At 38.8% G+C, this 22,841-nt stretch overlaps 1 protein-coding gene and 3 non-coding genes across 4 annotated transcripts in view; all 4 read right to left on the bottom strand.

Annotated features, from left to right (window-relative positions):
- The window catches only part of zfr.S (zinc finger RNA binding protein S homeolog), a gene marked incomplete at its 3' end in the record, with an annotated part of 51,356 nt that overhangs the window by 24,276 nt on the left and 4,239 nt on the right, over positions 1-22,841 (bottom strand). The window contains 9 exon segments of the mRNA NM_001090507.1: positions 574-761; positions 3,087-3,354; positions 4,525-4,716; positions 6,952-7,199; positions 7,292-7,513; positions 8,482-8,620; positions 11,538-11,814; positions 15,291-15,372; positions 19,087-19,225. Of these exon segments, the coding sequence (NP_001083976.1) occupies positions 574-761; positions 3,087-3,354; positions 4,525-4,716; positions 6,952-7,199; positions 7,292-7,513; positions 8,482-8,620; positions 11,538-11,814; positions 15,291-15,372; positions 19,087-19,123 (1,653 nt within the window). The 5' untranslated portion in view covers positions 19,124-19,225.
- On the bottom strand, positions 81-216 carry LOC121399574. Its single transcript, XR_005965146.1, has one exon. It is a non-coding gene; the product is annotated as a small nucleolar RNA SNORA66 (small nucleolar RNA).
- On the bottom strand, positions 2,031-2,144 carry LOC121399571. Its single transcript, XR_005965142.1, has one exon. It is a non-coding gene; the product is annotated as a small nucleolar RNA SNORA66 (small nucleolar RNA).
- LOC121399573 lies at positions 15,141-15,246 on the bottom strand. The gene has a single exon (XR_005965145.1). It is a non-coding gene; the product is annotated as a small nucleolar RNA SNORA66 (small nucleolar RNA).

Here is a 22,841-nt window from a genome sequence, read left to right as displayed (position 1 = left end):
ATTAAATCATAAATAAGCACAAATCATGAATTCTAGTTATTTTTTTAAAAAAAAAAATCTGAAAAATTCGTATTTTGATAAAGTGTTGTGCAATGGGTCATAATGCCAAAAAGACATCAGTCTTAAAGGCCAAGATTTTCCCACAGCTGGTTAATTTAGCAAACGTGTTCCCCTTGCTGCTGCAACAATATGCACAGCCAGTGATCTAGTTTGCATACCTGTAAACGAGAAACTACTAATGAAGCAGTTTACTGCATGTTCATTAGGTGCAAAAACATTTACAAAATGTAATATATATACATTTCGGGATTCGGCCTTTTTCAGCAGGATTCGGATTCGGCCGTATCGAATCTGAATCCTAATTTGCATATGCAAATTAGAGGCGGGAGGGAAATCACATGACTTTTTTGTCACAAAACAGTGAAGAAAGGTTTTTTCCCTTCCCACTCCTAACTTGCAAATGCAAATTAGGATTCGGATTCGCCCGAATCTTTCATGAAGGATTTGGAAGTTTGGCCGAATCCAAAATAGTGGATTTGGTGCATCCCTTAGTTATTGGCAGCTAAAGCATACCTCTTCAACATAATCATGGCCGACAGGCTGCACATCGCTCTGTAAGGCTGCAAGAGTCTGAGCAGCTTCAGACATTGGATCGATCTTCACTTCTTGTGTTTGTGCAGCACTACTTGGGGTTGCTTTTGAGATGTCTGACATTTTGCTGTCATCAACCTTATTCCCTGTTGATTGCAGTTTGTTTCCACCTTACCAGAAATAAAATGACAATGCACCTACTTTAAATTTGACCAACAAACAAATGAAGGAATAGTGATTTTATTATTCAAAAATAAATAACTCAACCCCCGTGGAGGCAAGTCCTAGCTTGAGTACTCTAATTACTTTACCCAGGGAAGTGAGTACTCCATACTTACCCCTTGGCGCAGATTCTTCCAACGAAGTTCCACGCATCCATCTTCCGGCTCCTTGGTAAGCTGACTGGGAGATCGGTATTTCTGCACAAGCGCAGTTGGAGCAGGTTGCCGGTTTGCGAAAACTGCGCATGCGTGGAATTACATGGAAATTGCCGATCTCCCAGTCAGCTTACCGAGAGAGGGGTAAGTACAAAGTATGGGGCATTTCCGCGGGTGTAGTTACGCTGGGGGGGGAGGGTCTACCTGGGGTGGGGGGTACGGGGTTTTGTACAAAAGGGTTTGCTTCGCCTTTAAAATGATACACTGGCTGATGCAGTAACATCTCAACATGCCTTGCATTAAAAAACGTTTTGGAACCTTGTACCCCCATTCCAATAAGGACTTGTTTTTCTTTTTACAAATAAGTGTATTTTAGTAATTATTCCAACAAAATGTCAATTGAGGGTAAGTGAACAGATCATTTACACCCTTATTGCACAGAACAAAGATGTTTATATTGTGAGCACAACTTTCCCTATTACTTATTTACTGCTATATATTCTGTGTAATTAACACAGTTAAAGGGCATGTAAAGTCTAAAATAGAATAAGGCTAGAAATGCTGTATTTTGTATACTAAATATAAACATGAACTTACTGCACCACAAGCCTAATCAAACAAATAATTTATGCTTTCAAAGTTGGCTACAGGGGGTCACCATCTTGTAACTTTGTTAAACATCTTTGCAAGACTAAGACTGTGCACATGCTCAGTGTGGTCTGGGCTGCTTAGGGATCGTCATAAACAAAGCTGCTTGAGTTCTGCATGGCTGGGAAGGGGGGGGGCTCCCCCTGCTGTTCATAAGTATAATTGTTTCCCTGCTCAACAGTTAGGGACAATCTGACAATTCCTATCCACAGCAGTAAATGAAGGGAGAATTTCACTGCATACTGTCAGGTTTCTTATAAAAACTGTACACATTTTTTAATTAAAGTATATTGGAGATAGGTTTCTTTTTCATTAAAGTAAAAATGGGATTTTATTTTTTTGCCTTTACATGCCCTTTAAAGGACAATTTTATGGGTAAATCTATACAAACCAAACAGAATGTAGCAGCTAGGATAATATAGTAGACAGGATAAACCAATGCTACCAATTTCCCACTGCTGCTTTCTCTAGCAAACGTGTTCCCCTTGATTCTGCAACATCATGCAGATCTAGTGATCTAGTTTGCATATTAAAGGAGAACTAAAGCCTAACTAAAGAAGTGGCTAGAAAAGTTGTACATTGTTTTGTGCTTCTGTACCAGCCCAAGGAAACCACAGCCCTTTAACAAAGAAGATCTGTGTCTCCAAAGATGCCCCAGTAGCTCCCCATCTTCTTTTCTGCTGATTCACTGCACATGCTCTGTGCTGCTGTCACTTACTGAGCTTAGGGACCCACTCACAATATACAGTACACATAGAATAGAAATGTCACAATATAAGGCTGATTAGTAATTAATACACATAATTACTACATGGCAGCACAGAATCCAGTGCAATTAGCATCAGAATTTAATAATCAGCAAACATGTAGCATCAGCTTATATCACAGGGGAAGCTCATTTTCTGCTGGATAATTAGTGACGAGCCCTAAGCTTAGCTTCTCAACAGCTGCTCAGAGCCTACTGAGCATGTGAGTGTCACAGACACTTTCAAAGATGGTGACCCCCTGTGACAAGTTTGAAGTCCCGGATCATTGCTGCTATTGACAAGCTGGTGCAATAAGTTCAGTATATAAAATATGGCATTTTTAGGGTTTAGTTCTCCTTTAAGGGGCAGAAAAAAAGCACAAAAGAAATTATACACTTGCCACTAACCCAGATTATAGGCTTGCCCATGTCAGATTTCAAAATTGAATATAAAAAAAATCTGTTTGCTCTTTTGAGAAATGGATTTCAGTGCAGAATTCTGCTGGAGCAGCACTATTAACTGATTCATTTTGATTTTTTTCCCCCCATGACAGTATCCCTTTAACTTTTAGTATGTTAAAGAATAGCCAACCTGTAAGAATGCCCAACTGTAGGCGCTCATGTCTATAGGAGTGGTATATTTTCCCTTTAACTGCACGGGGGGCGGGGCTTTTATTCTTCTTTACTGTATATTCTACTGTATACATCTAATAATGTCTACTTACCTATAAAAGTGATTTTGGGGGTAGTTACTTTCTTGACAATGCTTGTAGAGGAGATACTGGACACTTTGCTGCTGTTTGAAGTGCTCATAGAGGAGCTAGAAGTGAGAAGCTTAACAGCAGGGGAGGCAACAGAGGAGCTCCCGTTAGCACTTGATGTGCTGCTTGAGGTGGCGGATGCTTTAGAGACTGCGGAAGTCACCGATTGGCTTACCACATTTGGTTCGGTTGATGGAATGGGTTTACCCAGTTTGGTGTGCAATTTTACAACCTGGAAAAGACGCAGACAAAAATCACACATACTTTCAAAAAGTTTAAGCCTGACCTAAACAGTTTACAAGAATATTTTGCATTAAAATAAAGTTACTTAAACAAGATGGCAGATGGCGAATATTTTTGATAGATGGATATGAAAAAAAATTAAAAAATATAAACTTATGAAAGAAATAAAACTTCAAATGACTACTGAAATCAAATGACTACATATCATATAAACTGGGGTCCCTCATGCACAGTTTCAGAGACTCCATATTTACTAACAAATTTCCTTGTATAAAAATGAGAGCTATAATACATCATATTAGTGTGTGTGTGTGTGTGCGTGATCTGTTATCTGGAAACATCTGAATTACGGAAAGGCCATCTCTCATACACTCCATTTTATCCAAATTTTTTAAGATAATATCCTTTTCACTGTAATAATAAAACAGTAGCTTGTACTTGATCCCAACTAAGATATAATTAATCCATATTGGAAGCAAAGCCGGCCTATTGGGTTTATTTAATGTTTACATGATTTTCTAGTAGACTTAAGGTATGCAGATAGAGATTATGGACAGATCTGTTATCCAAAAAACCCCAGGTCCCTAGCATTCTGGATAACAGGTCCAATACCTGTATATACTGTTTTAAGATCGCTATGGGAGTATGCCCTTGGATACTGCATGTACATTGTTATTAATGCCCCTCCCCTTTTTTTACTTCATTGGTTAATTGATGTATTTTGGTGATTGGTGGGTCTGGGGTATATATACCTGGCAGACGCCTTTTGTTTAAGGCTATAATTAAGTGCAGGACAGCACAAAATGCGTAAGGCTATGTATGAATCTACTTTTTGGCCTAAAATAAAGTTTTCAGTGTTTTTACAAGGCTGTTTGTGGGATCTGCGAGTGCCTGCCGTTTTCTCTTGGTTGGACTCCAGATTTAAACCCAGTTCCTTTGACACATTGCATAACACAGCAATAAATATAACTGGATTGTTTCGATAGTTCTAAAATCATCTTTCAAATCTAAAATTATCTCACATATCCGGAAAACCCCAGGTCTCGAGCATTCTGAATAACAGGTCCCATTCCTGTACTACTTTATCCTTTTAAACCTGACATGCCCACTGACCCTATTGAAGGTAATGTCACAAAATGTGTGCACCCTATGAATGTACCTTCTGGTGTTTAGCTCCCCTTATGTGTGCAGCATAGGCATCAGCTCCAGTGCAGGAAACATCACAGAGTTCACATCGGAGCTGATTCTGGGTCCCACGGACAGCTGTGCTGCTGCTGGTTGTGTTTTGGGAGGCTTTCAAGGCGGCTTCTTTTTTCTTGTGCTTTTGACCTTCCAAATGTTCTTTGTAAGTCTTAAAATTAAGAAAATAGTATAAAGGAGAAGGAAAGGTTAAAACTAAGTAAGCTTTATCAGAAAGGTCTATATGAATACACCACTTAACCCTCAAAGTAATTCTGCTCCTCTGTCAAAACAACCACCACATTTCTTTCCTTCTATTGTGTACACATGGGCTTCTGTATCAGACTTCTTGTTTTTAGCTTAAACCTCCAGGGCTTGAGCATGCTCAGTTTGCGCCTCTCTTCCTCTCCCCCCTTCCTGCTGTAATCTGAGCTCAGAGTTATGAGTGATCAGGAAGAGACTCGGACAGGAAGTGATGTCACACCAAGCTAATATGGCAGCTGCTATCCTAAACAAACAGATTCTAGGGCAGTCTACCGAATAAATATAGTGTTATAGCTCGCACTATTGTAGCTTATCTATTGGCAATAAACTGCTTTGATAGCTTTCCTAAGATGGTCTATCAATCATTTGCTGAACCCATTTTCAATTACATTTCACTTGCTAACAAGAAAAATAGCAAGTCTGTTTTTAGGTCTACTGTGCAATCATTTCTAAAACAGATTTATGTTAGAAACCTGCTTCAGTCACTATGACAATGCAGAGCTATGACCTAAGGAAAATAATAATATCAAATAAAAATTCCTCCCCTGCACTGAAACTTTAAAGGGATTCTGTCATGATTTTTATATCTAAATTACACGGTTTACACTGCAAGTAATTCTCTCTACAATATTAAATTTCATTCCTAAACAAGCAAGTATATATTTTAGTTGTAATATTGGTGTGTAGGTGCATCTCAGGTCATTTTGCCTGGTCATGTGCTTTCAGAAAGAGCCAGCACTTTAGGATGGAACTGCTTTCTGGCAGGCTGTTGTTTCTCCTACTCAATCTAACTGCATCTGTAGCAGTGGGACCTGGATTTTACTACTGCGTATTGTTCTAAGAACTACCAGGCAGCTGTTATCTTGTGTTAGGGAGTTGCTATCTGGTTATCTTCCCATTGTTCTGTTAGGCTGCTTGTAGGGAAAGGGAGAGGGAGGGGGGTAATATCACACCTTTTAGAGCCCTTCAATTCGTTTGAATAAGTGCTTTATACCTTGAAATGACATTGCATTGTATCCTGTGCTCAGAATCTAAAATATAACGGATTTACGGTTATATCATTTTCCATGAGTACTTTTTATCAAATAAGAAATTGGAGACATTCTTCTGTGCTACTTATTTACTATTTTTATTCTATCTATGTATACATCATTATTCTTTATTTTTCAGATTTTTGAATTTTTAATTTTCTTCACAAATTTTTTTGTTACTTTCTGGCACTTTTGTTACCACCATTTATTTATTCTTATTTTTCTTCGAGTATTGATGTTTTGACTAGGTATATGTTTTTTGTAACTCTTATACGAGTATACTACAGTGGGTGAAGTATGTATGTAAATAAGCATTTAAACAGGCAATTTGTCTTCACTGATTGTGATTGGTTAATATATGTGTTGCTTTCCTGATTGGTCACAAGCCCTATATAAGCATTGTACAGGCGTGTGCCATTTAGCCTATTAACGTCCTAATAAACGTTTTGTATTTTATCACTCGCTGTTCTACTTTTAGGAGGTATTCACATCTACGGTTTAGGGCAGGGGTCCCCAACCTTTTTTTTACCCGTGAGCCACATTCAAATGTAAAAAGAGTTGGGGAGAAACACAAACACGAAAAAGTCCCTTGGGTGCCAAATAAGGGCTGTGATTGGCCATTTGATAGCCCCTATGTGGACTGACAGCCTACAGGAGACTCTACTTGTCAGTATACTTTGTTTTATGCAATTAAAACTTTCTTCCAAGCATGGACTATAAAAATAAGCACCTGCTTTAAAGCCAGTGAGAGCAACATCCAAAGGTTTGGGGAGCAACTTGTTGCTCACAAGTTAGTGGTTGGGGATCACTGGTTTAGGGGGTGATACCACTCCAACTTGCAATACAGCAGTAAAGAGTGACTGAAGCTTATCAGAGCACAAATTACATGACTGGGGGTAGCTGGGAAAATGACAATGTCTAGCCCCATATCCGATTTCAAAATGAAATAAAAAAAAAAATGTGTTTGCTCTTTTGAGAAATAGATTTCAGTGCAGAATTCTGCAGGAGCATCACTTTTAATGGATACGTTAAATAAAAAAAAAAAGGGGGGGGGAGTGTTAGTTTATGAAGATTATCGTTGTCCAATAAAGCATTTGAAACATAGGATTCACCTGCGGGCCAGCACAGCTGATCTTGCACACATCACAGTAATGTATCTGTGGTGGTTTGGGGGGTTGCTTCGGTTTCAGTTGCTTATTTTGGAATGGAGCTTTTTTAGTAAAGTTGGTCCCAGTCCATGCTGCAGTGGCTGCTGCAGCAGCAGCTGCCGCTGCCTGTTTTTGTTGTTGCTGCTGCTGCTGCTGGTAGTAGGATGATGCAGCGGAGTACACTGCAGCTTCATATCCAGAATAAGCGGCACCTATTAGATGAAAGCAAAGCACAAGTCAAGCACATATAGAAAAAAAGTTACACACAATATTTATGAAATAAAAATGCAGCTTCACAACTTACCAGAATAGGTCACAGCAGTGTTACTATATGTAGCACTTTGTGTGTAGGAGGGGACTACACTGGCTGCGGCTGCTACTGGCTGCACAGAGGAGGAAACGGGATATATAGAGAATGTCGTTGAGGCAGGGCTAGGATTGGCTGGTTTGATGGCAGTCACTTGTCGAGTTTGTTGCGCTTGCGTATACTGTGCAGCACCCTGGCTGTAACCAGCCTTGGGAGCAACTGGAAGAGACAAGGCGATAGGAGCTGGTACACAGGAGGGAAAAAGACGCGTTGCAAAAAACAACTTAATTTAGTCAGGCAATTTAAAGCAGCAAAGGACGTTCTATCAAAATTACAAAAAACATGTAATGATGACATAAAGCTTAACAGTACAACCTACTAGCAATTGGTTTTGTTTCAGTCTGATGCATATTAGACATCTATGGTTAAAGGAACTGTAACGCCAAAAAATTAAAGTGTTTTAAAGTAATGAAATCGCCATGTACTGTTGCTCTACACTGGTAAAACTGATGTATTTGCTTCAGAAACACTACTATAGTTTATATAAACACCCTGCTGTGTAGCCATGGGGCCAGTCATTCAAGCGCAGGATACACAGTAGATAACAGATAAGTACTACTATAGTTAATATAAACAGGCTGCTGTGTAGCCATGGGGCCAGTCATTCAAGCGCAGGATACACAGTAGATAACAGATAAGTACTACTATAGTTTATATAAACACCCTGCTGTGTAGCCATGGGCCCGTCATTCAAGCGCAGGATACACAGTAGATAACAGATAAGTACTACTATAGTTTATATAAATAAGCTGCTGTTTAGCCATGGGAGCAGCCATTCAAGCACATGATACACAGTAGATAGACAAGTACTACTATAGTTTATATAAACAAGCTTCTGTGTGGCCATGGGGGCAGCCATTCAAGCACAGGATACACAGTAGATAACAGATAAGTACTACTATAGTTTATATAAACTATAGTAGTGTTTCTAAAGCCAACACTGCATTATATTTTTATTACTTTAAAACAATTTATTTTTTGATGTTAGTTTCTTTAATATGCCGGACTGAAAAATTTACCCCTGCACAGAACACACTGACAAAACCAGATACAGAATATGTAGACTTTCTACATATATTATCTAGTTCTATTCTGAATAAGAACAAAAATGTTCTGTTGGAACATACCTGTCTGATAATAGGTTTCTGCTATCGATGGCTGAGGTTGAGCCGCTACAGCAGCTGCAGTAGCCGTAGGCTGTTGGTAGTACTGTTTACTGTCGTAGGCTACAGCGGGTGCAGTGGAGCGGACATAAGAATACGAGTCCTAGATGAGAGGAAAAAAAAACAAAAGTATGGTTTGTGGCCTTTAGAGATTACAAGCTTAAAGCAGCTTTTATGTTTTTTAGAAAAACTTTACAATGAAGTATTTTATATTTGATTCTGAATATACAGGTATGGGACCGGTTATCCAGAATGCTCAGGGCCTGGGGTTTTCCAGATAATGAAAATCATGTAAACATTAAATAAACCCAGTACACTTCCAGTAACGATTAATTATATCTCAGTTCGGATCAAGTACAAGCTATTGTTTTATTATTACAGAATTTTTTTAAAAATTCAGATTTGGATATGAGTCCATGGGAGACGGCCTTTCCGTAATTCGGAGCTTTCTGGATAACGGGTTTAAGGATAATGGATTTCATACCTGTATTAACACATAGCTTTGGAGCTATTAATTCTATCAACTAGCTACACGATTTAACAGTGTTTTTTTGCCTTAAATTTTATATTTTATAAACCTACACCCATCAAATACCAGCTACTAGGCTTGGGTGGATTTGATCAGTTTCATTTCAGGAAAAATTTGCCGCTGCCGAAATGTCACGACACCCATAAAAGTTTACGGGTGTCAAAAACTTTTGACGTGCAGCGTTTTTTTCTGACACAAGACGCCATACAAGTACTATAGGCGTCATTTCCGTGGCGAAACAAGGCGAAAAAATTCACCCACCCCTACCGGCTACTAGAAAAAAAATTAAAGGCTACACAAACCCCTGTGGGCTTTATCCACTGGAGAATATGGCTAATACAGCCATCACTCTGGGTGGGACAAACCATACTAGACCAGGCAGTGGCACACACTTATGCTGGGCTGTAAGCAATCAAACCTGCATGGAAAGTTGGGGCACATGGAAACAATGTGCATGGAACAGGTACGTGATCCGTTATCCAGAAACTGGTTCTCCAGAATTATTTTTTTTGTTATGATTTCCTTTTTCTCTGTAATAATAAAACAGTACTTTGTCCTTGATCCAAACTAAGATAGAATTAATCCTTATTAACGGCAAAACCAGCCTATTGGGTTTATTTAATGTTTACATGATTTTAAAGGTATGAAGATCCAAATACAGAAAGATCCGTTATCCGTAAGCCCCAGGTCCTGAGCATTCTGGATAACAGGTCCCATACCTGTACATGGGAATTTTTCGTCTGCTGAGGTAATATAAACAGTGGAGAGAGAGAGAGACAATACTTCCAGTGCCTCCCTGTCATGGTCATACATGAAAACCATTTTGCACTGGTCAAATGTGCATTATTGGCCTGAATACCAAGTCTCATAAATGAGAGAACTTCCGCTCCAGCAGAAATACAGCTGTGGAGAAACTGTCAGGTTGAGGTCTGTGCTATCATATATTGTCTGTCAACAGCAACATTGTCCGTTATTAAGTCATTATTCAAATTACAAAAAGCTTGAAGCTTTAGAGCTACACTACATAGGAGATTTTAATCAGATTTTGTAGGTCAGATCTTTTTGATCTTGTAATGCAACACCATGCAACAGCACAAGATTTAGTAGGATGCCACATAGATAAAGCTGTAATATTAAAGGACCAGTAACATCAATTTTTTTGTTAAAAAAATTTGTTTGCGTAGAACAAAAAAACCCAGACATATTAAACTTTAAAAATCGCTAAGTCTTTATTAAGAAATAACCTACAGAAACTCTGCTTGCGCTCCTCTTCAGTAAAGGCGACAATCCATCATGCGGCGCTCAATTTTTCCTCACTGCCTTCCTTATAGGAGATAGCTAGGGAGGAGGAATCGAGTGCCGCAAGATGGATCGTCGCCTTTTCTGAAGAGGATCACACGCGGAGTTTTGGCAAGTTATTTCTTAATAAAGACTTCGCGATTTAAAAGATTAATATGTCTATTTTTCCCGTTCTACACGGAATTCTTGAATAAAAAAGCGGATGTTACTGATCCTTTAAGGGAGATCAGATGGTGTTTTGTTCATGCATCTACAGCAGACATTCAGGGGCAGAATGTGAGATCAGAACTCACCACAGAAAAAAATCACCCATGTTCTATTCAAACCTATGGGATTTTTAGAATCATATTCACCAATGGAGTTCAGCATTTCATAAATATGCTTTTACAAATCCCATAGGATTAAAAAGAAAGCGAGCGAGTTTTATTGTGGCGAGTTCTAAATTCACACTTGACAAATCTGCCCATCAATGTATTTAAAGGGGTGGTTCACCTAACTTTTAGTATGTTATAGAAAGGCTAATTCTAAGAAACGTTTCAATAGGCATTTATTTATTTTTTTTAAAGTTTTTTAATTATTTGCCTTCTTACGAATCTTTACCGCTTTCAATTGGGGGTCACTGACCCCCATCTAAAAAACAAATGCTCTGTAAGGCTACAAATGTATTATTATTGCTACTTTTTATTACTCATCTTTCTATTCAGGCCTTGCCTATTCATATCCCAGTCTGTTATCCAAATAGATGCATGGTTGCTAGGATATTTTGGACTCTAGCAACCAGATTGCAGAAATGACAAACTGTAGAGCTGCTGAATAAAAGCTAAAAAACACAAATAATAAAAAATTAAAACCAATCGTAAATAGTCTCAGAATATCACTCTCTAAATCTTACTAACAGTTAACTCAAAGGTGAACAACCCCTTTAATTCAGAAAAAAAAAAAGTTGGTCATACACCAGCAGATTGAAGGTGCAGCATGCAGGGGTCAGATACAAAGGGCAAGCCAGATGACAAATCTTCCATGTACTTTACAAATCATAGTTTTCTTTATTTTGTATCAGTACCATTATATTTTGACCCATCTGAATTGTAGAATGTGTTCTGTCAATCCGACACCATCCTACAAAATCTCCCGTGCAGTTTAGCCTTTATTTATTTTACACATCATTGTTCATGTTATATATTATACAGACCTGGTAATTCTGTGTGGTGACAGGAGGGGGTGGAGGCGGAGCTTCTTGCTGCCTCTGTGTGTAGCCGTAATCTGTTGCTGTGTGGGCTGCAGGGTAACCACCATAAGCAGCTGCTGTAGCTGCCATAGCCACAGGTGCTGGACGTGCAACTGCAACAGTTGCAACTGCTGGGGCGTACGCTGCTGTAACTGTGTGAGGAGCAACTGGTGCCTGATGGACAGTATAACTTGCCACAGTTGTGGGATGAGAATAAGCTACACCAGATGCTGGCTGTTGGCTGCAGAAGAAAACAAGAACATGTAAACCCCCACACAAAAATGTAATCACTGAAGAGCCTCTTTGAAATCTCTAAATACCGGACACTCTGGTTGTTCAGTAACAGTAAGGCTGCAGCATCCCTTAATCACCCAAGATTCCTTCTACTCCTCTAACCCACTCACCCCCCTCCCTCAGGAATATCCTTTGGCTGTTGGCTCATGAGCATGCTCAGTTCTTCTCAACTCAGATTAATAAACACATCCTCCAGTCTAGCAGCCAATGAAGAGATGGCATTGCTGGTTCCCATAGAAACTCTGCTCTAGCTGTCAGCTCCTATTTTTAAATCCTAACCCCCTCTCTAACATAGTAAGTTAGGTTGAAAAAAAAAAGACAAGTCCATCACGTTCAACCTTAACTTTTTTTTTAAACTGCCTAACTGCCAGTTGATCCAGAGGAAGGCAAAAAAAACAAAAGCAAAAAAAAAAACCCATCTGAAGCCTCTCCAATTTGCCTCAGAGGGGAAAAAAAAATTCATCCTGGCTCCAAAATGGAATAGTCCCTGAATCAACTTGTACTATGAGCTATCTTCCATAACCCTGTATTCCCTCACTTGCTAAAAAACATCCTCTTGAGCTTGGCTTAACCATTACAGTGCTCAATCCAAGCAGGAATGGTCATTGTAGTAAATTATGCCTGTGTTAGTCTGCCTTCTTCAATTACATGAACTTTATTTTACATCACATATGTGCTGTTGGCAGATATAAATGCACTGATGATGTGTCAGAGGGAAAATGGCCCCCGGGTGACAGCTGCTATTTGTTTTAGAAAAATGTGATGACTGTCAAATGGAGGGGATGAATGCAGTAAAAATAATGCCATTTTGGTGGGGGAGATGTGCCCAACTTATATACATGGTAGGAAAATGTAGGCTTTACATGTCCTTTAACACATTTCACTGAACCAACTCTAATGTGAATCCAGCAATGCTTTAAAAACGGTCCCTCTTGTGAAGAAGATTGCTACGATTTACCTGTAGAAAGTATTGCCGGATGATTGCAGGACTAATTTATACCAATAGTTGGCACTTACAGTAACACCAAAAAATGTAAGTGTTTTAAAGTAATGATAATATCATGTACGGTTGTCCTGCACTGGTAAAACTGGTGTGTTTGCTTCAGAAACACTACTATAGTTTATATAAACAAGCTGCTGTGGAGCAATGGCGGAAATTGAAAACCGGCTATATGGCACAGGTTAACTAATGGATAACAGATAACACCATTAGACAGACAGAGCTTATTTGCTATCTGCTGTGTAACCTGAGCCTTTTCTCCTTTGAATCGCTGCCCCCATTGCTCCACAGCAGCTTATATATATATATATATATATATATATATATATATATATAAACAATAGTAGTGTTTCTGAAGCAAACATCAGTTTTACCAGTGCAGGCCAACACTGCATTATATTTTCATTACTTTAAAAAAAGTAAGACAATACTGGAGACTAAAGATCTTCTCAAAGCTGTTACAGCCACCGGCTGCATTAATGTAATCCGGCATCATATTATTCGTACAGGTATGGGACCTGTTATCCAGAATGCTCGGGACCTGGGGGTTTCAGATAACAGATCTTTCTGTAATTTGGATCTTCATATCTTAAGTCTACTAGAAAATCACGTAAACATTAAATAAACTCAATAGGCTGGTTTTGCTTTCAATAAGGATTAATTATATCTTAATTGTGATCAATTACAGAGAAATTATTATTATTATTTTTTTTAATCTGGAATATTTGGATTGAATGGATTCTGAGACAACCTTTCCGTAATTCTGAGCTTTCTGGATAACTGATCTCATACCTGTACCTGCAATTGGAGTTGCACTGAACAAATATGTCCCTTATCCGGATATTGATTTAGAGGGTAATAAAATGAATCCAAAATGACAATCTCTGTTTTTCTGTTACAAAAAACTTGAGGGTGTAGAGGGACAGACTGATGGTTAAGTTTAGAACCCCTTTTTTAAAGGACAAGAAAGGTGCTAAATTGTCAGATATCTCATCCACAGGGGTTTTATTCTCATGTGTGCAGTACGGATATGGGATCCGTTATCCAGAAACCCATTATCTGGAAAGCTCTGAATTACAGAAATACGGTCTCCGATAGACTCATTATAAAATAATACAGATTTCAAATTGATTTCCTTTTCTCTGTAATAAAAAAAAAACAAAAACTGTAGCTTGTACTTGGTCCCAACAAAGATATCATTAATCCTTATTGGAAGCAAAACCATCTTATTGGGTTTATTTAATGTTTATATGATTTTCTAGTATGGATGCACCGAATCCAGGATTCGGTTCGGGATTCAACCTTTTTCAGCCGGATTCGGATTTGGCTGAATCTTTCTGCCCAGCCGAACCCAAATTTGCATATGCAAATTAGGGATGGGAAAGGAATATACAAATTAGAATTCAGATTCGGTTTGGTATTCGGCCGAATCTTTCGCAAAGGATTCGGGGGTTCGGCCGAATCCAAATAGTGGATTCGGTGCACCCCTACTTTCTAGTAGACAAAGTATGAAGAACCTTATTACAGAAAGATACGTTATTTGGAAACCCCCAGGTCCTGAGCATTCTGGATAACAGGCCCCATATCTGTACAGGTATAGGATCTCTTATCTGGAAACCCGTTATCCAGAAAGCTCAGAATTATGGAATGGCTGTCTCCCATAGACTCCCATTTTATCCAAATAATCCAAATTTTTAAAAACTATTTCCCTTTTCTCTGTAATAATAGAACAGTAGCTTGTCCTTGATCCCAACTAAGATATAATTAATCCTTATTGGAAGCAAAACCAGCCTATTGGGTTTATTTAATGTTTAAATTAATTTCTAGTAGACTTAAGGCATGAAGACCCAAATTACAGAAATATCCGTTATCCAGAAAACCCCAGGTCCAGAGTATTCTGATAACAGGTCCCATACCTGTACAATCAACCTGGCAAGTTTTATTTTATTTATGGGTAATTGCAAAAACCAAGCACTGGAGACTTTAAGGCAAAAAAACGCCTGCCCAGCAGACAGGATAGGGCACCGCCTCGTGAAATAGGCTTTCCTTGCCCTTTAATCTAGTCTGGTAGCTTTATTTTAGGCTTACTTTGTAGGATAGTAAGAAGGATGAAGCAGGAAGGAGATAAACTACTACTTGTTACCAAGTGTTGCCATGCTACTTCACTCACATACTCAAGACAATAAATAAACCAAATGCAGACATTCAAAAAAGCAATATTCAAGAGTGCAAGGTTTTCATATATATTGTAAGTGGGAAGTGAAGTTGTGGCCTAATGCCATTTTATAGACCAAGCGCTTCTACATCCACTAGTCACTGTAGCAAACATGTTCCCCTTGCTTCAGCAACAACATGCTGGGCTAGTGATCTTGTTTGCAGCATCTCCCACAGCTCTAACTGTAAAGAAAATGAACACATCTCACCTATACTGAGCAGCTGCACCATGGGTAAATCCGAAGTAGTTGCCAGTAGCCATTTTGGCTTCTTCACCAAGCCGGCTGGGCACTTTGAAGAGGAAAAGAAAAACATGTTAATATTGATACAATTCAAGAAAAGATTCTTATGCAGAAAACAAACGTAAATTGGTTGAGTTGCTACTCACCAATAATCCCTTTTGTTGACTGGAAGGACCCAGGAACTATACAGAAGCCCATGTTGCCCCACAACTAGAATTGTATTTGAAGGGCAAGTATTGCCTGGTGTGAGCAGCACTGTGCTACTCCACATCCTTCTGTATGTTGCACCCACCACCCTTGAGAAGTGATCTGCAATCTGAAGAGGTGGTGACCATGTACTTGCTATGTCTTGTCTTGGGGATCTGGAGCTGAACCAGAGTATAGGCAGTCCCCAGGTTACGTACGAAATAGGGTCAGTAGGTATGTTCTTAAAGGGATAATGTCATAGGAAAATGTGTTTTTTTCCCAAAACACATCAGTTAATAGTGCTGCTCCAGCAGAATTCTGCACTGAAATCCATTCCTCAAAAGAGCAAACCGATTTTTTTATATTTAAATTTCGAAATCGGACATAGGGCTAGACATCAGTTTCCCAGGAGCCCCCAGTCATGTGACTTGTGCTCTGATAAACGTCAAGTCAATCTTTAATGCAAGTTGGAGTACTATCATCCCCCTCCAGTAGCCTTACAATAGAACAATAGGAAGGTAACAGATAACAGCTCCCTAACACAAGATAACAGCTGCCTGGTAGATCTAAGAACAAAACTCAATAGTAAAATCCGGGTCCCACACACGTTCAGTTACATTAAGTAGGAGAAACAACAGCCAGCCAGAAAGCAGTTCCATCCTAAAGTGTTGGCTCTTTCTGAAAGCACATGACTTTTCAGCAGAATTCGGCCAAACCCTTTTGCCTGGCCGAACCGAATCCGAATTTGCATATGAAAATTAGGAGCGGGGAGAGAAATCACATGATTTTTTGTCACAATACAAGGAAGTAAAAATGTTTCCCCCTTCCCACCCCTAATTTGCATATGCTAATTAGGATTCAGATTCGGTATTCGGCCGAATCTTTCGCGAAGGATTCGGGGGTTTGGTCGAATCCACAATATTGGATTCAGTGCATCCCTAGTTATTACAGGGCCACTTCTATTAGATACCGGAGGTCAGGACTATCAACAAATCCTTCACATATTCCAAAACCATTCTGTACAGAGCTGCAACAAATAGATACAATGGAAGAATTCTCATAAAGGCAGGGGGGGGGCCCCATAGGGTATAAGCAATGAAAGGGAGGAACAACATTAGCTACCCCTAAAGAATTGTTCTGGCACAGGGATTAATTGGCAGTTGCTGCTGGAACAAACGCACACCCCCCGCTGCTACTCACACCAGGCAAAATCTGCGGATAGATGTGGGTGGAACAGGCTCCCACGCTGCTCCTGTTTCCCTCCTAGAACTCACAAAGTAATTGCTTTACTAGAGGGATGTTCGCAGCCAAGTAGAAATCCCACAGGACTTAATACAATCCTACAATACTTTGCATGCATTCCAAGTTGTTCATCAAATTTATTCCGTGCACGATTATAACATAATACAATGAATTTACTATTTAAAAGACATTGTAGGAAATAATCTTGTAACAAAAATTCAGGTTAACTCTGAATGGTAACAGGAAAAAAAAAAAACCAAAAAGCAGAACTAGGAAAGTAAATAAAATAAGAGACAAATAAGGAAAAGTGAAGATGAAAGCACGTAACAAAAAAAGTGGAAAGTATACAGACATTTCCTATATGGCAACAGTCCTTATACAGGGGCTCTGTGCTAACACAGAAGCAGTTTATATAAACAAGCTGCTGTGTAGCCATGGGGGCAGCCATTCAAGCATAGGATACACAGTAGATAACAGATAAGTACTACTATAGTTTATATAAACAAGCTGCTGTGTAGCCATGGGGGCAGCCATTCAAGCACAGGATACACAGTAGATAACAGATAAGTACTACTATAGTTTATATAAACAAGCTGCTGTGTAGCCATGGGGGCAGTCATTCAAGCACAGGTTACACAGTAGATAACAGATAAGTACTACTATAGTTTATATAAATAAGCTGCTGTGTAGCCATGGGGGCAGCCATTCAAGCACAGGTTACACAGTAGATAACAGATAAGTACTACTATAGTTTATATAAACAAGCTGCTGTGTAGCCATGGGGGCAGCCATTCAAGCATAGGATACACAGTAGATAACAGATAAGTACTACTATAGTTTATATAAACAAGCTGCTGTGTAGCCATGGGGGCAGCCATTCAAGCACAGGTTACACAGTAGATAACAGATAAGTACTACTATAGTTTATATGAACAAGCTGCTGTGTAGCCATGGGGCAGCCATTCAAGCACAGGATACACAGTAGATAACAGATAAGTACTACTATAGTTTACATAAACAAGCTGCTGTGTAGCCATGGGGGCAGCCATTCAAGCACAGGATACACAGTAGATAACAGATAAGTACTACTATAGTTTATATGAACAAGCTGCTGTGTAGCCATGGGGGCAGCCATTCAAGCACAGGATACACAGTAGATAACAGATAAGTACTACTATAGTTTATATGAACAAGCTGCTGTGTAGCCATGGGGGCAGCCATTCAAGCACAGGATACACAGTAGATTTATATAAATAAGCTGCTGTGGGGGCAGCCATTCAAAGGAGAAAAGGCTCAGGTTACACAGAAGATAACAGATAAGCTCTGTAGACCATAATGGTGTTATCTGTTATCCACTATTTAACCTGTGACATATAGCCTTTTTTCAATTTCCACCATTGCTACACAGCAGCTTGTTTATATGAACTATAGTAGTGTTTCTGAAGCAAACACATCAGTTTTACCAGAGCAACAGTATATGACTATTTCATTACTTTAAAACACCCATTTTTTTTTTATATCTCCTCCTGGTGGCTAAATACAAGAGACCCAAAAAACAGACAGTAGTCAACCTGGAAAAGCACAGAGTACAGGGGTTGTTCACCTGTTTAACTTTTAGTATGATGTAGAAAATTATATTATTTGGATAAGAGAGTCTATGGCAGATGGTCTTTCCGTAATTCTGAACTTTCTGGAGAATGGGTTTCTGGATAATTGATCCCATACCTGTAATATGTGCTTGGAAACAAGGCATGTTAATGGGAGGGTGCAGGTGCAGGTGATTCAGCGTGTGCGTCATTGCCCTTAGGGATCAATGGATGCCATCCAGCAATGGAGTAGCAAGTGCCTGTCACTGGCAAGGTAGATAAAAAAACTATGCCATGGCCTACTAGATACTAACAAATACAGATGGAGCACCAGACCTAAACTGGTGGCATCATCTTGCTAGAAGACCTAGAGCTACAGTGTACAGGTATAGGATCCCTTATCCGGAAACCCGATATCCAGAAAGCTCCGAATTACGGAATGGCTGTCTCCCATAGACTCCCTTTTATCCAAATAATCCAAATTCTTAAAAGCGATTACCTTTTTCTCTGTAATAATAAAACAGTAGCTTGTACTTGATCCCAACTAAGATATAATTAATCCTTATTGGAAGCAAACCCAGCCTATTGGGTTTATTTCATGTTTAAATGAATTTCTAGTAGACTTAAGGCATGAAGACCCAAATTACGGAAAGATCAGTTATCCGGAAAACCCCAGGTCCCGATCATTCTGGATAACAGGTCCTATACCTGTACTGAATTAAAATAAAACACGTGCAAGAGATACTCACCATAGGTGAAGGATACAACTGGACATATAGGAATCATGGGTTCTTCTTTACGCTGGCAGTTTAGGAATATTAGCTCCTTGTCATAACTACCACTGAGTGGTGTGTGTATGTGTGTGTGTCCTCTGGAAATGCAAAGAACCTGCAACAACATACACATTTTTTCTTAGCGAAATTAAACATGGAGGTTGGAAGAGACTTTAGTAAAAGTTTTTATACAGATGTGAAAACAAACAATACATTTACACCAGTTCACAAGCAAGTCAGTAACATTTTCATTTTTTTTTTTGTTTTTAATTCATGCCCTGCTACATGAATTTCTGGACTGGAACGATGGCATGTATTAAAGAAAGTTAATGTTCGAATTATGTAGCTGGAGGGCTTTAATAATTTGTATCTGGAAAGTAAAAGGGGTGGTTCAACTTTGAGAACTTTCAGTATGATGTAGAGAGGGATATTCTAAGACAATTTGCAATTTGTTTCCATTTTTTATTATTGAAGGTTTTTGAGTTATTTCGCTTTTTATTCAGAAGCTCTTCAATTTGCATCTTACCCAATCTGGTAACTAGGGTCTAAATTACCCTAGCAACCATGCATTGATTTGAATAAGACTGGAATATGAATAGACGAGGCCTGAATAGAAAGATCAGTAATAAAACGGCATGCAAATAAAGGTTATGATATTAAAAAAAAGAGAATTTATTTCTCTTTAACAATGAAATGCCACAACTCTGGAATGCAAGGTCACAGCTGGGCTGGCCACTGCAGAAGCCGGAGACCAACATGGATGAAGAACAATGACTGGGGTCAAAGCTAGAACTTGAAGGTGAACAATCGCTTAAATGGAAATTTAATATACCGTATATACTCGAGTAAAAGCTGAGTTTTTCAGCCCCCAAAATATGCTTAAAAACTCTACCTCGGCTTATACTCGGGTCAAGCGCAAAAACGGTCGCCGGCACCCAAGAATAGTGGCCGGCGCCCAAGAATAGTCTCCAAGGATATTCGCCGGCGTCCAAGAATGGTCGCCGGCATCCCAAAACGAGACGCCGGCACCTCCAATGGGAGCAGAACCCTTAATTTTTTGATTGAAACTTACCAGAAGCTGATGCATTTCTCACCCTAGGCTTATAGTCGAGTCAATAAGCTTTCCCAGTTTTTGGAGGTAAAATTAGGTACCTCGGCTTATACTCGAGTATATACGGTAAGCTTCCTTATACTGGAGTTAGAAACTTTCTAAATACAATAAATTAAAAATTCTGAGATTCTCAGATGAATGATCCCCTTATGGAAGATGAATTGGAACTAATTCAAATAACTGATTCCAGTAAAAACAACATCTAACAAAATAGCTGCCTTTTACACAAATTCTGCACGTAGAGAGACATGATGTCTGGTGATTTTAATAGAGTGAGCTCTAATACATCTTCTAGGCAAAATTAGCCCCCCCTATGAGATATATTGGATCATTCAGCTGACACCCAACTCCTGAATGAAGACAGAATGAGGGGAGAGAGGGATAGTGAAGATAAACTTGATTATTTCAGAAACGGTACAAAATTTTTAATTGATTGTATTTAGAAAGTTTCTTATTTCAGTATGCGGAAGCTAATACTGAATATTCATTTTCGCGATAGTTCTCCTTTAAAGCTGAGCCAGTACAATATTCAACAAGCGTCAAAAAAATTCTCTTATTTCAGCAGCCAGACAGGCGTCAGTTGAGATACTCAGAAGGAAATGCTACACCCACTACCCTCAGATCCTTTGTCCAGTGCCACTAACCAGATGGAAACAGTAAGAGAATAAAGGAAAAGCTCATTTGCAAGAGCAATCTGCAGCTCAATGATACTGCTGTGACTTCAGAGATAAGTGGAAATTCTAGGCCTTTGTGGAAAAAGATCTTTACTTGTGTCTCATTTCAGGTCTAAGAAAGCCAGTAGCAAATCAGAGAAGGATTTACAGACTGAGAATAGACCAGGCAAGTTCTTAACTAGATGTGAATGGTAATGGATAGGGTGAGGCACCTGTAGAAAGTACTAAGGAAACCGAATCAAATTTGGTAAGCAATGCTCTGCAGCACCTAAGTGCCCTTGCATATGGCAATAGAATTACAAATAAATAACTAATTGTCAAAGAAATTCTACATTTTAAGCAGAATTTTAGTAATGTGCATAGTATCTGTTTAAAGGGGTTGTTCATCTGCCAAACACTTTTTTTCAGATTGTTCTCCAAAAATAAAGACTTTTTCAACCGCTTTACATTTTTTTTACAGTTTCTCCAAAATCTAAGTTTAATGTCCGTCTCTGATATTTCAGTCTGGCAGCTGTTATTCAAGTGCAGACTGTAAACTGTTACAATTTGCTACATTAGTTGATACATTTCTCAGCAGTATCTTTAGAATATTAGCAACTAGTGCATCAATTCTTACAGCTGCCTTTAAAGGGATACTGTCATGGGAAAACATGTTTTTTTCAAAATGTATTAGTTAAAAGTGCAGCTCCAGCAAAATTCTGCACTGAAATCCATTTTTCAAAAGAGCTAACTGATTTTTTTTTACATTCAATTTTGAAATCTGAAATGGGGCTAGACATATTGTCAGTTTCCCAGGAGCCCCCAGTCATGTGATGTGTTTTGAAAAAAACATGTTTTTCCCATGACAGTATCTCTTTAAGTTAACTTTTAGTATGTTATAGAATGTCCAATTCTAGGTAACATTTTAATTGGTCTTTATTTTTATAATACAGTTTTTGAATTATTTGTCATCTTCCTCTAATTCTTTCCAGCTTTCATCTGAAAACAAATGCCCTGTAAGGCTACAAATGTATTGTTATTGCTACGTTTTATTACTCATCTTTGTATTCAGCCCCTCTCCTACTCATATTCCAGTCTCTTCTTTAAATCAGTGCCTGGTTGCCAGGGTAATTTGGACTCTAGCAACCAGATTGCGGAAATTGCAAACTGGAGAGCTGTTGAATAAAAAGCTAAATAACTCAAAAACCCCAAATAATAAGTGAAAACTGAATGCAAAATTTCTCAGAATATCACTCTCTACATCATACTAACAATTTACTCAAAGGTGAACAACCCCTTTAATGAAATTTAGGGATTCTGCTCAGCAGGTACAAAGAAAACATGTATCCGCTAAATGTATCAAACCTGCTTTAGAAGGAGAAAAATTAAACTTTACACTTCAATATTAGAAAAACGGTCACAAATATAAAGTAGTTGGAAAAAGTCTATTTCTGGTGAACTCTCTGAAACCAACTGGGCTGGAAAAAGTGTTGGTAGGTGAACAACCCCTTTAATGGTCTCAAATATATGCTAAGAGAAGCTACCATTATGAAGAGAGACATACTTATCCCCATCAAAGTTGGTATGCAGAATAAATTACATTTTATACATAGCTTCCTATAGATAAAAACCGCAATGTCTTCTCTTAGTGGCTTACCGTTAAAATAACATTTTGCATGAATGTAAGGGTGGTGGCGGACTAGGCTACTAGGGGAGATTAACCTTCCTAAAATAGTCTCTTCTTCGGCGACTAAACTCCCCTAAATGCCTTGCCACCTAGCAATCTGATCGCTTTGGCTTTCAAGTCACCCGAAGTTTCCTCGTGAGTCAGAATATCACTCTGTACATCATACTAACAGTTAATTTAAAGGTGAATAACCCCTATAATTATGCTCCCCTACCGACATTCTTGGGCTGCATATTTCAGCATGCCACTTTTGAGCCCTGTGTGGCATTAGCCTCAATGT

The sequence above is a fragment of the Xenopus laevis genome, chromosome 1S (genome assembly GCF_017654675.1).
Source record: "Xenopus laevis strain J_2021 chromosome 1S, Xenopus_laevis_v10.1, whole genome shotgun sequence".
NCBI classification, from domain to species: domain Eukaryota; kingdom Metazoa; phylum Chordata; class Amphibia; order Anura; family Pipidae; genus Xenopus; species Xenopus laevis.
Note: the sequence above shows the minus strand (reverse complement) of the source record. Positions and strands in the feature narration are given on the sequence as shown.